This window comes from Prionailurus viverrinus, chromosome D4 (genome assembly GCF_022837055.1).
Source record: "Prionailurus viverrinus isolate Anna chromosome D4, UM_Priviv_1.0, whole genome shotgun sequence".
Lineage (NCBI taxonomy): Eukaryota > Metazoa > Chordata > Mammalia > Carnivora > Felidae > Prionailurus > Prionailurus viverrinus.
Genome location: NC_062573.1, coordinates 45377945 through 45395010, shown reverse-complemented (window position 1 = coordinate 45395010; position 17066 = coordinate 45377945). Strand labels below are relative to the sequence as shown.

The 17066-nt window shown below is 40.2% G+C and overlaps 1 protein-coding gene across 1 annotated transcript in view; it reads left to right on the top strand.

Annotated features, from left to right (window-relative positions):
* SH3GL2 (SH3 domain containing GRB2 like 2, endophilin A1) overlaps nt 1-17066 on the top strand; it is a 220835-nt gene that overhangs the window by 158648 nt on the left and 45121 nt on the right. Inside the window, exons 2-3 of the mRNA XM_047831347.1 lie at nt 722-790; nt 10177-10249. Of these exons, the coding sequence (XP_047687303.1) occupies nt 722-790; nt 10177-10249 (142 nt within the window). The remainder of the gene's footprint in view (nt 1-721; nt 791-10176; nt 10250-17066) is intronic.

Genomic DNA, 17066 nt, shown 5'->3' with positions numbered 1-17066 from the left:
CTTTATTTCAGAACAAAATAGGATATTTAACTTTTTAATAAACATGAATTCTACATATGGAAAATAACCATTTGAATGCATAAATTAGTGAATATAAAATGTATAATAATGGGAATTGATTGGGTAGCAAAGAAATACCCTTAACTTCTTTCTGTATGGTTTATCTCATGTTTATAAGGATATAGACAGCTACAGGAAGCTTTATAAGATTAGTATTCAAGCCCTTTCATCTGAAGATCAGCTGGGCTGATTTTTTTTTCTTACCAGTTTGATAGATGCTTGTGATTATCTGTTCAATAGCCCATGGAGAAATAGATGGAAGAAGTAGCAATTTTCTACCTAGGTAGCATTTTAGATCCATTATCAGAGGGAAATGATAATTGTATGATGCTGTTGTCCCTCAGAACTTTCAAAAGGCAAATGTTAGTGATTAGGTAGTTATATAATGATGTATATGATAAAGAACACTGGGGTTGAAAGCAGAAGAAATAAGTTCAAATTCTTGTTTCAATACCTACTGGGTGCCTGGTCTTTGGCAAATTGTTTAAACCTTCTGAGCCACAGTTTCCTCCTATGAAAATAGGACTGTCCCCCATGTCAGAGAATGGCTGTAGGAAAAATAATATTAGATGATGTTTGTGAAAGTGCTTGAAACTGTTAACACACATTTTGAAAAGAAACTTTATTTATAATAATTCTCCTTTTTGCTTGTTTTCTTTAGAAAGTGAGTGAGAAGGTTGGAGGAGCTGAAGGAACCAAGCTGGACGATGACTTCAAAGAGATGGAGCGAGTAAGTCTTGACCCTTAGAGCTCCCTTTAACATAAAATTGTCTAGCATACTGAGAGGGAAGGGCTCTTCTCTGGTACCTTAAAATGCATCTTGTTATTGTAAAATATACTCTCCTTTTAGTGTATATTTTAAAACAAAAGACGCAAAGTATTCTCTCTTCCCTTTGTACTGAGAACAAAGCTTCAGCAAAGGTGAAATGTCATAATGTACTTTCCTGGTGGATTTTATCATTAATTTTCCAAATAGGACAACATGAAGTTGTGCTTGAATGGGGGGTGGAGTGTGAAAAAAATAGGGGAAGGTGGAAAATGGTGTCCTGAGTGTCTGGGAGAGTTTGAGTCACTGCCTGGCCTTGGTGGACCTCTGGGCAGGGCCATGTGGTGGCAGCAGGTGTGGTGGACAGTACGCATGAAGGGACCTGTGGGCTTGGCCATGGTGCCCTTGAACTGCTTGACCCACAAGTCAGTTTATTGCTCTGAGTCTTATTTTTGTGTAAATGTAAAATGGGAATACTAACCCCTAGTTGGGGGACTTGTGTTAAGGATGAAAAATAAGGTAAATCATTTAGCGTTCTGCCTAAAAGATAGCTGATTCTCAGCAGGTGAGGGTGGAGGTGGCAAACAGAATAGCCCATTTCATTTCTCTTGTAACATCGCCGTATTTTCTCTTTGAGACGGTTCATAGCAAGTGATAATCTAGGCTTAATGATGAAGAGTGTGTGTTGCGTGTTGCAAAGAATTGTTTCTGGTGTTCAACTGATGGGTAAAGGATCTGGCAATACAAACCCTGGACTTGGACAGAGAGGATGTCAAAAGCCTATAGTACCTGGAAAACTGCATTTTTACTTAGGTCACATCAGTTCCAGTAGGCTGCCTCAGTTTTGCCATTTGTGGTCTTTGTGTGAAGAGCCAAACGAAGAAAGTTGCTTAGGTGCTTTGTGCTTTGTCTTTTTCAGTTCTTTCTTTTGAGTTCATTGATGAATTCAGCAAATTCTTATTTTGTGCTTCTATGAGCCAAGCATGTAGGATACAGCAGTGAACAGAATGAGCACAAATTATTAGAAATTAATGTTTCTGTAAAAGAAACAGCAACTAAGAGAGAACAGGACCCATTTGAGTTCCTGGAAAAAAAAAAGAGTTGCCAAGGGAGAGGGGTCTTATGAGATGAGATTGTGTAGTGTTAATGTAACTGATCATTCTGGCCGAGTTCTTGAGACAGATCTCACTGATAGCACAGGTACCCACTAGAAAGGAGATTTAATACAAGAGTCATGAGGCCCAACCAGAAGTCTGGGAGTCCAGCCTCTTACACCTAATACCTGATAGCTATTTGCCCCCACTGGGGCAATTAAAATCTGCATTGATCCTTATTTCTCATCTCTGGACAGTTCTCAGTACTGCCCGATGAACCAAAGCTAGAACTCTCTGGTGTTCATAGTTCTGGAAATGGTATTCTACCCCTTTGTTTTCTACAGCATCTGAGAACAGATACTGATACATTTGCCTAGAATGACTGGATTCCTCTATTCCCTGTAATATTGGGGTTCCTCACACCTCATAAGAAGCTGCCCTGTGGGTCTGTTAATTTGCACCAGCTTCTGTCTCCAGCCATTATTTCTTAATCTCCCCTTCCTTATCCTTTGATTCGTCCCTCTCCCCTCAGGAGAGAATTTATAACATCCTCCCTGGTGCCATGTTGTTAATGACAGATTAGTCAGGCATTGAGGAATTCAGAACCAAGGAGTCAGAATTTGAGTTGAGCTTTCAGCGTCTGCCAGGACTAAAGATAATAAGCTATGTAGCTCATTGACTAAGCTAAGACAAACTTTCCATTTTTTAAATGGAACTAAAAAGAACAGGGAATTTAGAGAATAGAGTAGAATTTATCACTGAGCAACTAATTAAGCCTTTGAATCCATGTCCATCTTGCAAACTAATTGAAATGAAAGAAGATCTTGTAAGTATTTTCCTTCAGGCAAAGACTCAAAGGGATCTCTGGGCTCAAAGGTAAGGTTTATTTCTCCTATTTCCTAGAAAATAATTAGTTTCTGAAGCTTTTGTCTCAAAAAAGATACTCCTGGTGGCGGGGGGGGGGGGAACTTTTGCTGATTATTTGAGGAACACACCTTTGGTTTTATATTTGGGTTTATCCCTAAGTAAATTGAGAGATTTACATTTCAGAGCAGTGTGGAAGTTAATTTCATTTTGCTACACATATTTGTTTGTTTTACCTATGGCACTGTGCACATTTTACACTCTACCTATGCTCAATTTGCATTAAAGGTAAAGATTTCTGTGATAACTGGAAAGCACATGCCTTGGATTTGGAATCTCAAATCTTTTCTCTCCTGTTAATTTATTAATGACTCACAAAAATATTTTAGCTCAGTGTTCCCAAGCCTGCAGAAGAATCACCTGTCCACAGTCAGTTTTCTGATCATCAGGCATTTTGGGTACAGAGACCTTTGTTCAGATGCATTCTCAGAGGTGCAATTAGGCAACAAAATGAAATAAATTAGAGGTTTGCATCAAGCAGCACTAGTTGGAAAGAGAAGTGGGTATTCCTAGATGTTGTTTCTCTAATCAGCCACCCCAGCCACTCTCCTGCCAAGATGCAATAAAATCACACTTGGGTCTCTTAGCACACACGGCTCCCAGAGCTGATTGGGTGGAACCCTGCAACTCTGTTGTCTCTGCAGGACCGCTGCCTATAGCCACTTCTTTCCTCCCCTTAAAACCTTGCCTAGAATTGTTTATATTTTAGTTTTAAACGGTATCTGTTGCTTACAAGATCTGTTAAATACAGACTAAAGTTCTTACTGTGGTATAGACATCTTGTAGATATGTTTATTGAGAAGCTGCAGATTTTTTGTCAAGAGGAAGTTCTAGAATTTGAGGATCTGTAATTCCTTCTTAAATCTCCATCTGTTGCTGCAGTGATACTGTGGTTTCGTAGGTGTGTGTGTGTGCGTGTGTGTGGTTATATTCATTAATTCATATGGTATATCCGTAAATGCGTCCTCCTTGTACAAAGTGTTGTGGTGGGCATCAGGAATACAAAGATGATTAAGGCACAGTTCTTGCCATCAAGTGACTTCCAGTTTTGATGGAAGAAATGTGGCTTACAGGACATGGTGCTTGGCACCCTGTGGAGATTCCCATGGAAGACCTAGCTCAGGTTGGTTAGATTGGTGGAAGCTTCCTAGAGCAGAGGGTGCCTGAGCTAAATGCTACAATTTTCTCTTGCCCTGCGTATAGGAGGAGCGTAGTGTCCCTTTTCGCAGCATGAAAAGTATCTTGGGAAATCTCTTTTCTTGAAACCAGAAGAGGTCATATGGTTGGAAATGTGGTTGTATACCACTTCAGTGAGAATGGAATTCTTAAGGGCTGCCTCCAATTTTAAGACAAGCAGGATGTTGGAGAAGAATGGGAAGAAAGCCGTTCCATGTGAAAGTGTGAAAGAGTGGGTTGTTGACAGAGTGGGATGTGGGGAAAAGTCAGAAATGAATGTCCATGGTCATCATCTTCATACACTTAATTAGTCATTGGGTGGAGGGGGGTTGTTACAGCTTTCTATCCAACTCCATGTGGTAGAAATAGAATTAATGAGTAGGAACTGTGAAGAGATAGAGTCAGGCTCAATGTATGAAAGAACTTCTGGTTCTCAGAGCTGCTTAAAAAAAGGAAGCCATGGCTATAACTGAATTCCCCGTCATTGTCCATGTTTAAGCAGAGGCTAAAATCACCTTGTGAAGTGGGGTGAAGCACACTAGTCATCATCTCTTGAGTATTGTGGCAAGTAATTTGGAATTAATAACGTCACATTTAAATAATACCACTGGATTGAACTCTGGCGATTTATCTCAAATGAAGAAGGAAGGAGTAGAGTCTGGGCCGGCACACTCAGAGTAAAACATATGTGAGCACACCCTTTGGAGTCTGTCATGACTATGAATGTCTTTTTCATGGACGTGGTGGTAAAACAGAAGGTAACTGTACTAAGACCCTCACTCACTGGTATACTTGTAAGATGGGTAAGAGCCCCAGACAAGATGAGCTCTAAAAACAGCTTTCTGGTGATCCTGAAATTCAGGGAAGTCAAGGTTCTTCTCAGCTGTGTGTTTACAATATACTTCCATGCTGATACTCATTAAAGGTAATGCCTGTGAAGATTAGCAAAAAAATACGTTGGGGAAATCTCAGCCTAATGCCTTGTTTATTTTTGTTTTTCAACACACTATTAATCAGGCTTTCCAAATACCAGATAACTGCTAGAAAGCAGAGCAATTTGGGAACAGGTACATTAATTCTTCTGAGCCAGTAGGGAACTATTAAAACATCCTTATTGGGCCAGCCTGCATCTTACTGCCAGACAAACTTTCCCAGGGTACTGATTCCATTATGTCTCTGTGACTTGCTTAATTAGGTGTCTCATTCAGGGTTCTCATTAAGTGGGTACGTGTGCATTCTTAAAAGGTTCATTTTCTTAACTTCAGTGATAGAAAAATTAAGATTTTCAAAAGATTTAGTGTTCATATGGCATGTAACTGTGAGTTACCCCATGTCCGAGTGGATGCTTAATTCATCTGTTTATTATTGATCACCAAACCTGCACACTGTCCTGCTCCGTTTTAAGATCTTTTAATTTTTTTTCTTAAACTCTGCTCCTGCCTCCCTGTGACAGCATCTGGGATGATGGAGTATCTGACAGTATAAAGTCATATCTTTAATTCTTTTTTTGCCCCACAAAGAATGCTGTATAGTTCGTGTATGTTGCCAGCTAAGTTCAGGATGCAATGTCTACTTTTTCTCTAGTGGAAAAGGTAATACTCAGATGCCTCAGAACAAAATCATATTCTAGTCAATGTGGTGCCTTTTGGTTCTGTTGTGTCTTACCTCTAGAGGCTGGGGAAGCTGATGAAATGTTCAGCATCCATAGATTCACTGTGGCACACATTGGTGAAAATAGAACCTTAGCAAGGCATTGGCAGACTTCTTCTGTAAGCATATTAGGCTTTGTGGGTCAGAGAGCTTCTGTAGCCTCTGTTGAAACTTCTCATCTCCACTATTGAAGAGCAAAAGCAATTATTGATGGTGCCTAAAAGGAATGAGCATAGCTGTGTTCCAATCAAATTTATTTAAAGACACTGAAATTTGAATTTCATGTCATTATTATGTGCAATGAAATGGTAGTCTCCTTTTGAATTTTCCCAATCATTTAAAAATATAAAAACAGCTAGTGACCCAGATTTGGCCCACTGGCCATAGTTTGCCAACTCTTGCTTTTCTTGATGAAGAAAAACGTTATAGTGAGTACAGCAGGTTAAGAGAGCTATTTTTCTCCCTACCCAAAGTTGTAAATCACAAGACTAGATCGTGGAGGGAGAACCTTCTGATTCTAAAGTATGAGCGTTGCTAAAATCCTGGTATTGAGAAAATTCAGGAAAAATGACCAGAAGAATATATGTCTATGCTTTTACCTTCAGAAAAAAACTTACATTGAGTTTTTATGTCCTGAAAACATTCCTATTTTTATACATATTTACAGTTTCACCTCTAAACAGCCTTCCCTAATGACTCCCTACCACCATCCAGACAAAGTTAAAGAAATGCTCAGGAGCTCATAGGAATTGAAGTTGTAATTTAGGATGCATCAAAACTTTTTTTCAGGTAATTGAAATATTTGGGGGTTGAGGAAATCTTTAACTGTATAAGTTCAGAACTAAACTGTTGTCCTCAAATGGGAATGAGCCCTTGAAAGGTATGATAAATTATTTAAGTGGAAATCTTAGTACATATTAATTATATCGGGCCTATTAGTAAGAGAATATGTGCTTGGACAAATCCAGTTTAAGTATATATATAGCTTCCTAGCAAGTACCTGATAAGTCATACTCAAGGTTCTCACAGAGTACTGACCCCTCAGCCTTTCTATGACCACCAAAACAGCACAGTTTATCAGAAAGACTCTGAGACATTCTTAGCAATGACACAAATGGAAAGAAGCTAGAATTTGGTCAGCCTCCTACCTGTAGATGGCCATTAGTCTGTTTAGTTCCTCCGTCAGTCTTTCTTAGAAAATCTCTGACCCATGACCTTTGAACTGCTTTTCTTCCCGTCATAGCTATAATGGGTCTGTGACCTCAGATAGTTTATTTCCGTTCTCCGAGTTCAGACTTGCACATTTAAAACATCAAGGCTTTGGATTAGATGCTCTTGTAGTCTCTGTTCTTTATCAAGTGACATCTGTCAGAGTAAAATCAAGAGCAAGAGCTAGTGAATGAATTTGCTGATAAGCTGTTCTCTGAGATACTTCTTGTGAACGCTGTATATAAGTAAATATATTGGATGAAGTTGTTTTCAGAAGTGGATTTCAAGTGAATTTTGTTTTATGATCTGATCAAATGGGTTTGGCTAGAGCTTATTTTATGGTGATATATAGCTTAGGTCACTAAAAGTGTTGAAGGAATCTGCCTCGTTGGGCAGAAAAAGTCTATAACGATCTCAGGGTGGTATGGACTCCTTCGTGGAAGTTCCCTGTCAAACCACAGGGAACACTGGATAGTTTTTATTCCTACTTCCCTTTGAAGATTGATTTCCACACTGGGAACCAAACTTAATACTCGAATATTGACATCGCTGTTCTGTGTCTCCCCTGAGACTACTGGCATTTGCCAAGCTAGTGGCTCTATTAATAGAGCCTCAGTAGTTGAGCTGTGTATTTAAAGAGCCCAGAAGGGAAAGGGGGTTCCATACCCCAAATCAGAACCATTTTTCACACCTTCCTTGCTGACCACTCTGTGGACCACTCCAAATATGCACTTCTGGTATCCAGCCTCTGTAGAGAAGCCTGTGTAACTCAGGGCTTGTAGCCAAACAGCTCAGTGTCGGAGAGCCTCCCTTTTGCAGATGCCCAGGGTAGAATAGTTCTTGTGAATGAAGTTTCCACAGACTTTGACGACTTAAAAAAAACAACAACACCAAAAAACCCCCCAGAAGATGGGATGGCAGGTGTTTCCCTCCTGCTCCTGTGTTGTTGGCCACTACTAGATAGATCCCCAGCCCCATCTGGGGGATGTTATAAAGAGGCTTGCAGCTCTGACTTGTGCTCTTCCTTCATTTGGGAGATGTTTCTGTTCCTTGTCCTTCTATGGGGAGCTTATTCTTGCAAAAAGTTACAGTGTGGTACTTAAGAACACTATCTCTAGAGCCATAGTTAGGTAAGTTTGTTAACCTCTCTGTATCTATTTCACAGGGTTTCTTACAATTAAACTGTAAAGGTATTTAAAATTCTTAGAATGATTTCTGACAAGTAGAAAACACTTTATGATGATGCTGGGCATAATTATGATTGAGGGCAGATATGGGGGAAAGTTAGAAGTGGTTAGCATCCTAGTAGCAGATGACTTCAGAATATCAAATGGTCAGTTCCTCTGGTTCACTCTCTTGTACACCTTGAACTTTAGAATTGTTTCCTCCCATCATAGCCACACAGGATCTTTGGATACACATTTGACATCCAATTCCCTTATCCCTATCATGTAGTCTTTAGGAGATCTGCGTTTTCCTCCTGTCATGAATGTAACCTGGACTTTTAGCATGTTTGTTGTGCACACAACCCTTAATTCACTTCCATGACATTGAGTACATAGTGGTTGATTGGTATTCTGCTAATACTGCCAGTACTTCCACATTTGGCCATGAAAGTCCTGTACTGCACAACTCCAGGGAACCCCTGCCCGCTATAGTACTAAACACTACTTGGTACATGGTCAAACTTAAGGCATATTCCTAACTCAAGTCAACCAGAAGGACATGGTACATGTCCTATGAGACAGGCATCTCTTAAATAGGAGTGCTTCTTGAGGTAATTTTATCCCATGATAACCCCACAAGAAAAGTGTTCTCCTCTGTTAATTACAATAATAGGAAACTCCTTACACACACAACAATATGACTGCCATAGAATAGGAAATTATTAAGTATTGAAAAACCAAACTGAAAGATAAAATCTTCTGATGGTTTATGGTTTGGTTTCTGATTATGAAAGATACTTAACCCATCCATAAAAGGCTGATTTTATATGTAGGTGTATAATATGTTACTCAAAACTTTCTTGGAATTGAGAGAGGAGCTCTTGAACTCCAGTTAAAACATAACAGTAAAATCCCCGTGGGCTTAATTGATATCTGCAATTCTACCATCAAAAATTTCTTTCACTCCTATCTATATCATTTATCCCACACACGTACCTTGGATAGGAGGATGCATTTGTTTTTGTCAGTAATGTACCCTGTAGAGTGAGTGAGTGACCACCCATGTTGATAAGGAAAGCATTTTATGGGGAAATGTGGAGTGGATCCACACAGACTCTTCATGTAGGGAGGAGGGCCCAACAGAGAGAGGACATGCTGACCTGCTGAATGCAAATGCTGACCATTCAAAATTTTGCAGATATAGACTGTAGGATTGGGATTTTTATTTGGAATGAACCAAAAATTCAAGGATTGATTAGAAGTGTTTGCTCAAAAGTTTTATATACTTAGGATATCCTCAGTAGTTAAATAAAAATGTTCTATTGCATACTTGAATAAACAGAGTTGATACTGCATTTTTCTTTCTTTCAGCCCCCAAACCTGTCACCATGTCTGGCCTACTGTAGACATCCCATAAATGCCTCTGGAACAAAATATGATTCATGATCTCCACCTTTTCTTTTTCTTTCTTTCTTTTTTTTTTTTTACCTTTTTAACTTTTATTTACATTTATTTTATGCTGAATTGATTATTGGGCCATATGTGTTTGTTTTTTTCCCTGAGGGGTGTGTGTGTGTGTGTGTGTGTGTGTGTGTGTGTGTGTGTGTGTGTGTACACACACCTGTGCGCATGCAACGTCCTCTTCTGGTTTAGGAATAGTTTGCTCTTTTTAGTAAGAATTATCTCACTGCAGCAGAGTGAGCTCATGTAGGGGTTAATCTGACTATGAGCTCTATAAAGTGAATATAAAGATTTTAACCTCTTGATTTGCATGATTTTTGGGGGGTTTCTGGGTCAAGTTAAGAGTAGACCATTTTCAGAGACGACCTCAGGCCACTTAGGGGAAGAGGAAGCCATCTCCACCTTATTTTGCCAGAAGATAGTGAAGTATATTTTGAAATAAATTTTAGGAAATTCCAGGTTCCTCTTTCAATAAACAGGGTTTCCACATCTTGATGGAGCTGAGCCGAATGCAAAGCCATTCTTCCTACTGTAGCATCTCTAGCCCCTCACTGTCCACTGTAGGACTGGTTCTGTTGCTGCACCAGTGGTTGTAGATCTACTCAAGCAAGAGCTAAGGTGCTAAAGTGAATAATTCTTGTGACTTAGAATATTTATTTTCTTATTTCAGAAAGTGGATGTCACCAGCAGGGCTGTGATGGAAATAATGACTAAAACAATTGAATACCTTCAACCCAATCCAGGTAAGGGACCACTTTATATATTCAGGGTATCCCTCCAGGTAACTTGTAGTTTCTCTTTAATAGACATTTAAGTTTGGTGTGCTTCTACTTTCTCAGCCCACCTTTCTGGAGGTTCAGTGACTTGGTATATGGCACTTTGAGGAGGGAGGACTTTTTAAGGCTCACACTGAGGTAACTGAAGGAGTCTGTCATATTTTATCTGACTCTAGGATATTTAGCAAATGGTATAGCATGGACAGCTTGGAAGCCACATCATGTCAGGGTAGCCACAAGCTGTTAGTAACCAGACTTTAATTTGCAAGGGATGGTAAGAAAAAAACGGGATAATTTTAAGATATGGTATAGCTCTTCCTATAAGGTGTGAAAGAGTAAAAATTTTTTGTGAAATACAGAGGGTTTCTTTCATACAGCATCACTAAAGTTTTTGGAGGGTTGTTCCTAATTCCAGTTCTTCTCCCAGTACATTGCAGGTCAGCATTTGTTTCTGCTAACTTGTTACACTCTCAGAGAAGGAAGTTTTAATAGAGAGAATGGATCTACCCCTTAAAAAGAGAACCAGGCAGAACTGGGCAGTGTCTATAGGCACAAGGTATAACAAAGCAAAACAGCCACTGTCATCGACCTCCTCACTACTCTTCCTGACATCAGTTCCTAACTTAGAACTGATAGAAGCTTGAAGCAAGGCTGGATGTATTTATGTGAAAAGTATGAATATTTAGAAGACTGCTGCTTTCTTTTGGGACTAGTTTCTTTGGGAATTTCAGGCTGGGAGACCGGTGTATTTAGTGGTCCTAGGGAAGATGGTCTAGATACTGTGTCAGCCCTAGTGTGTTTGGATACAGAGCATTGGTGGGCAAGAGATGAAAAAAGGAGGTGTGGGGTAAGAGTGGGCAAGTGCAATAGTAAGTGCTGACCATCTCTACTGCCTCCTGCTGCTGACTGAGCTCTCATTCAACCTTTATTTACCTGTGACAGCACAGCTGCTGTTTCAAAAGATGAACACATTCTTGATTTTTTTCCTTCTTAAAATACATCAGAGATGGGAATATATACGAAAGGAAAATACAGAAGGAAATACAGTATCCTGTAGGGTCGAGGAATTTAACTGATTGCGACCCAAATGGTTAGCAAATAAGGCAAAGAATAGCAAAAAATGAAGTTTCTAAGTTTTACCAGAGCCTTCTTTATGACCATTATATTCTGCAGAGATGCAAGGATCTCTCAGATGTTCATTTATGCCATAGTATTCCTATCACAACTGTGACAGGTCAGGATCTGAAGAGAGCTAGCTGCTCCACCTGCCTCACCATAAGGGATCAGTGCATAAGGGCAAGAAGTTTGTGTCTTCATCTTGGCATAGAACTTTTGAAGTACTCTCTGATCTCCTGGGATTTACACATGACTTGTGCTGGTAACTCAGTGTGGGGCTAAGAAAATGATAGGGTAAGGGAGGGAGAATATACTGTCTATTGAGCATTAATGCATTTGTAAGACAGTGCTAATTATTTACACTGTGTCAACTCTACAAGTAACATTTTTTTTCTGATTGTAAAAATAAAGCACAGGTGAACAATTCATAGTTATGGAAAAGAGACTAAAAATCCATTGTAACATAAATCTGTAAGTGTAAGCCCATCAGTGTTCCTGAGTACAATGGAACTCTGTTGTAGGTGGGTACAGTGTGTTGAATGGTATGCCCCCTCAAAATTCAAGGCCACCCAGAATCTCAGAATATAAGCCTGTTTGAAAATAGGGTCTTTTCATATGTTACTTAGTGATCTTGAGATGAACTCATTCTGGAGTTAGAGTGGGCCCTACATAAAATGACTCGTGTCTTTATAAGAAGAGAAAACACAGAGACATGGGAAAGAAAGCCAATGTGAAGTGGAGGCCGAGATTGGAGTGGTGTGGCCACAAACCAAGGAATTCCAGGAGCCACCAGAAGGTGGAAGAGGCAAGGAAAGGATTCTCCCAGAGAGCCTGGGAGGTGTTCTGCAGACACCTTGATTTCAGGCTTCTGGCCTCTTGAACCATGAGAGAGTCAATTTCAGTGTGTTGACTCACACAGTGTGTGGCAAGTTGTTATGCTAGCCCTAGAAAACTAATACAGTAGGCTAGCCTTATTTTCTGCAGGGAAAAACAAGGGCCCAAGAATTTAAGAAACTTTCCCAAAGTCGCACACTTAGAAGAGGATGGAGGCAGAATTGGAACCCAGGTCAGAGTGAGTACAATAGAAATTCAGAAAGGAGACAAATTATGGGATTGAGACTCATTTTAATAAAAAAGATTACAGGAGGAAGTAATGGGAAAGATAAGGATTTTTAAAACTGACATTTTTAGTCAAATGTTGAATGTGCTGATTAACTGTCAACATGTTTTATGGCCATTTGAAATTTGAATAGACATTTGGCACCAAGAAGAACAATGAAGGCCATCACCGGAAAAATCCCAGTTTGGTTTTAGAAAAGGAGTTATTGGGATGCCTGGGTGGCTCAGTCAGATAAGCATCCAACTCTTGATTTCTGCTCAGGTCATGAGCTCATGGTTCAGGAGTTTAAGCCTCTCTTCAGGCTCTGTGCTGCCAGTGTGGAACCTGCTTGGGATTCTATGCCCCCCCCCCCCCCGGCTCTAACCCCACTAACTTGTGTGCTTGCTCGCTCGCTCTCTCTCTCAAAAATAAACTTAAAAAAAAAAAAGCAGTTATATATGGGCAGGCCACAGAAGTGTCACCCAGAGGAGTTGAGAACAAAACACAATTTCATATAGTTATTCTATAGAATTTAGACAATCTGTATTTAATTGTTCTATGATAGATATGATTTACTTCTTCCCTGAATCTCTCACCCTAAGAGCAGACACTTGGCTGAAGCACTTTTGAAAAGTACATTAGTTTGCTATTCAAGTGTCCTTGACAAAGGTATGTAGTAGTCTAGCAAACACGCAGGCACCCAGTCATTAGGTACAGAAGAGCAGAGAGAATATTCTCAACTCATATAGTTTGGTAAATACTTAGACCACTCAGCCTTTCAATGATGCTAGGAGCTGGGTCAACCAATATGTATCACTAGAGGCTGCTCCTGAATAAGCAAGATCGAGCTTGGGTCAGGGCAGAGACTGATGACAACCAACAGATTTACATGGACAGGCTGGCAGATTCAGTGGAAATTCATGCTTTGAAGGTACTTTGAGAATATCTTCCATCAGATTAATATTCTGAGATACGTTCTGGCTTTCAGATCTTGTGGGTTGTGGAGCATACACATCTTTAATATTTGTAAAACCCAGTTCGTATTGAAATGATGACCAAAGAGAGTTTGATTAATTTTCATGAATCTATTAATTTTCTCTACACTGTGTTTGCCCATATCCACTCTTACCCATTTCTGGAGTGAGATTTTTAAAAGGTACTTGCGATCACATAATTATTTTGCATAAAACCCTTCAATGGATTTTCATTGCTTTTAGGACTAAGTTTAAAATTTCTAACTTGACTTAAAGGTCCCTCCCTGCATGGTCAGTTGGCCCTTTCCCCTCCACCTTGCAGGTAAATAGTACCCTCAGATCCAGGATAAAGGTCATTTAAAAGCCTTCCTTGACCCCTGGACTAGTTAGGTTCCCTTGTCAACTTCCCTGTCACGATTCCAGCTGCTTTTCCCTGGTGGCACATGCCATACTTACTATAGACGTGTGTGATGTGTGTACTTTTGTTTGTCTTCCTCTGTAAGGGCAGGACTGTGCCTGTCTTATCTCCACATCCCCAGCCCCCAGCTCAGTTCCAGACAGCAGTGGCACTAGGGTATTTGAACAAATAAATTATGAAACACAGTTGACAATCATTGGCTAATGTGATAAAACTGCTGTAATATAAAGAGAAGGAAAAGCTCTTCCTTTTCCCTCAACCATCGGCTCTACCTGTGTTACTAACACTTAGCAGATGCATTTATTTTTATGCAAAGGCCAACTTTTGATGCATTAGGGGTAGAAACAGGACCAAGATTGGGCCCCTGCCCTCTGATACTTCACAGCCTAATAGCATAAGATACATACACCCTGAGGAGAGCAGTCTAGAGGGCTTCATAGATAATTCCTTCTGGAAATCCCAGCTAACTGATGCAGTTAGGAAGGGTGAAAGGGGTCATAGGTCTGCAGGTCTTCCTGCAGTGTTTTACCATGGATTGTGAAATATTCTGAAAGGAACAGCGTAAACCAATACAAATTTGCGAGGCTGCTTAGGTAAGAAATAATTCGAACATGAAAAGTACTGCAGCAGTTGTGAGCCCTTATATTCTTATGGCATCTAAGAGCAAAATCATTGGAGAATACAGATCAGTTTTCCTATATGAGTAGTCTAATGCCTTGTGGAGAAAAAAGTACTAAATCAGCATTGTCAAAAAGAAGTAAGATGCAAGCCACATGTGCAATTCTGAATTTTCTAGTAGCCACGTTAAATAACCCAACATACCCAAAATTTAACAAATATTTAAACTATTGACAAATTTTATATTTTTTTGTTCTTGTGCTAAGTTTTGAAATTCGGTGTATATTTCATATGTACAACACATCTCAGTTTGGACTAGTTACATTTCAAATGATCAATAGCCTCATGTGGCCAGTGGTTCCCATAATGGACAGCTCTAGATAATTTACCATTCAAGCTATTTATTCTGTTTTGATGTATGTTTGATATTTAGCTCCTTGGCTTATGTACATTGGTGGTTATGTTTTCAATAAGAGAAATGGACTCTGGATTTTAGACCAGGATATCTTTAATTTTTTTTAACCTTCTGCAAATGTGTTACATGGCACTATACTGCAGATCTTCCCCTGAAATAGAATGAGAGACACGACCAGATTTGGCTGTGTTTCCTTCCCAGCCTTAGCTTAGTGATGGTGACAGAGGCTTTTTCAGTTTGCACTAAGAAGTTGTTCTGACCCTGAGAAGTTGCATAATCCTATGCAAACTTCCAAGATGCATAGATAAAAAGCAGTTTGAACATGAAGAACACTGTGCACAGTCAAGGCTTGGTTCTCTACAGAAATGCGCTTCCCTTGAAGGCCTACATGGTTTAGCTTTCTCCAGCATGCCTCACATTGGGATGTTAAATCGGGGTCATTTGGTGTCTATTCAGAATTTTTTAGAAATAATTTTAAATCTCATTTGAGGAATATTGCCTGTGGAAGTAAAAGTTAGCTATATTAATTTTAAATTTATCTCATTAATTCCTGGAAAGATATTACATCAAGACTGTTATACTTCTTTCCCACAGGCTCCTTCCAAAGATGAAAACACACTGATCATAAGATATTTGGTGACAGTGGGACTGAAAATCAATACATATATTGTTTGACATCTATGTATTCAAATTTGTGGCTCCACAACATACTGAAATTGCTGTGCTTCTTGGAGGGCAGGTCCTGAGTTGTATTCATCTTGTTTTGCAGAGCTCTTAGCATTGTGCCTGGTTCATTGTTTGCCCTCAATATGCCTTCCGATTAGACGCACAAATAAATGTATCTATTTTTATCTTAAAGAATGGGGATAATACGTACTGAGCCTGGTAACCAGAGCATTTCCTTTTCTAGGTCCTGACACTGAAAAGTAATGGAAATGCATAAAGGACAGATTACAAAAGTAATTGTGAGGAAAATATTGCCAAATTTGAAAGGAGTAGGATCTTTCAAGGGTGGAAAACAAGCTGGGTGTTATGTGGTATAATTCATACACTGTTTGTACTGAAAAGGCTAGAGGGTTTTCCTAGTTTCGCTGCATCTTTGGGAAAAATATTGAAAATTAATAGGTTCCTAATATATTTGAGGCACCTTAAATAATTTTTAAGTCAGCTGGCACTGGTAGATGAATGATCTTCATTTTCTGTGTCTCTAAGGATTGCTAAAGCCAGACCTTATTTAAAATATACTTAATCATAACAGATATTAGGCATTTAAAATATGCATATATATAGAAAATTAAGCTAATGGAGTCTCAGTTTAATAGCCCTGAGCGTTTTGAGGCAAGCTGCGCGCCCTGCCTGTTGAGCATCCGCGGTGTTGAAGGCCTGCCGAGTTACCGGCGCCTCACCGCGGTTCTTCAGCCGCGGGCCCAATCTGAGCGAGGGTGCCTCTTAGGCAGACGCAGAGGTGAGGTGGGAACCCTGGCGTTCTGTGGAGAGTGACTTTTATTTTTCTGAGGAAATGTGAAGTGTGCCATTGCCATGCGCTAACCTATTATTTTACCACCAAGATGCCCTTGGCACAGTCATCTACTCACTAGTGGACCACCCATCATCAACTGGGCCTCAGGCTCCTTTGATAGGATCCCTGCTCATTTAGACATCTTTACCTGCTGTTTCTGGGACTGTCCTGAGTCATTTGCCCTACCTCATTTAGCTGGGAAGATGGTGGCGTAGGAGGACGCTGGGCTCACCGTGTCCTGCTGATCACTTAGATTCCACCCACACCTGCCTAAATAACCTGGAAAATTGCCAGAAGACTAGCAGAACGGATCTCCAGAGCCAAGCGTAGACAAGAGGTCCATAGAAGAGGGTAGGAAGGGCGGAGAGGCGGTGCGCGCTACATGGACTGGCGGGACGGAGCCGGGGCGGAGGGGCAGCCCGCCGGCAAAGCAGAGCCCCTGAGTCTGGCTTGCAAAAATGGAGGGGCCGGACGGAGTGTGTTGGGATAGCAAGTGGGACTTAACATCTGGAAGGTTATAAGTTAACAGCTCTGTTAGGAGAGCGGGAGGGCTGGAGGACAACGGGAGGGAGAGTTGTTCAGCCCCGGACGACAGTGCGCAGCTTGGCGGGGAACAAAGGCACTT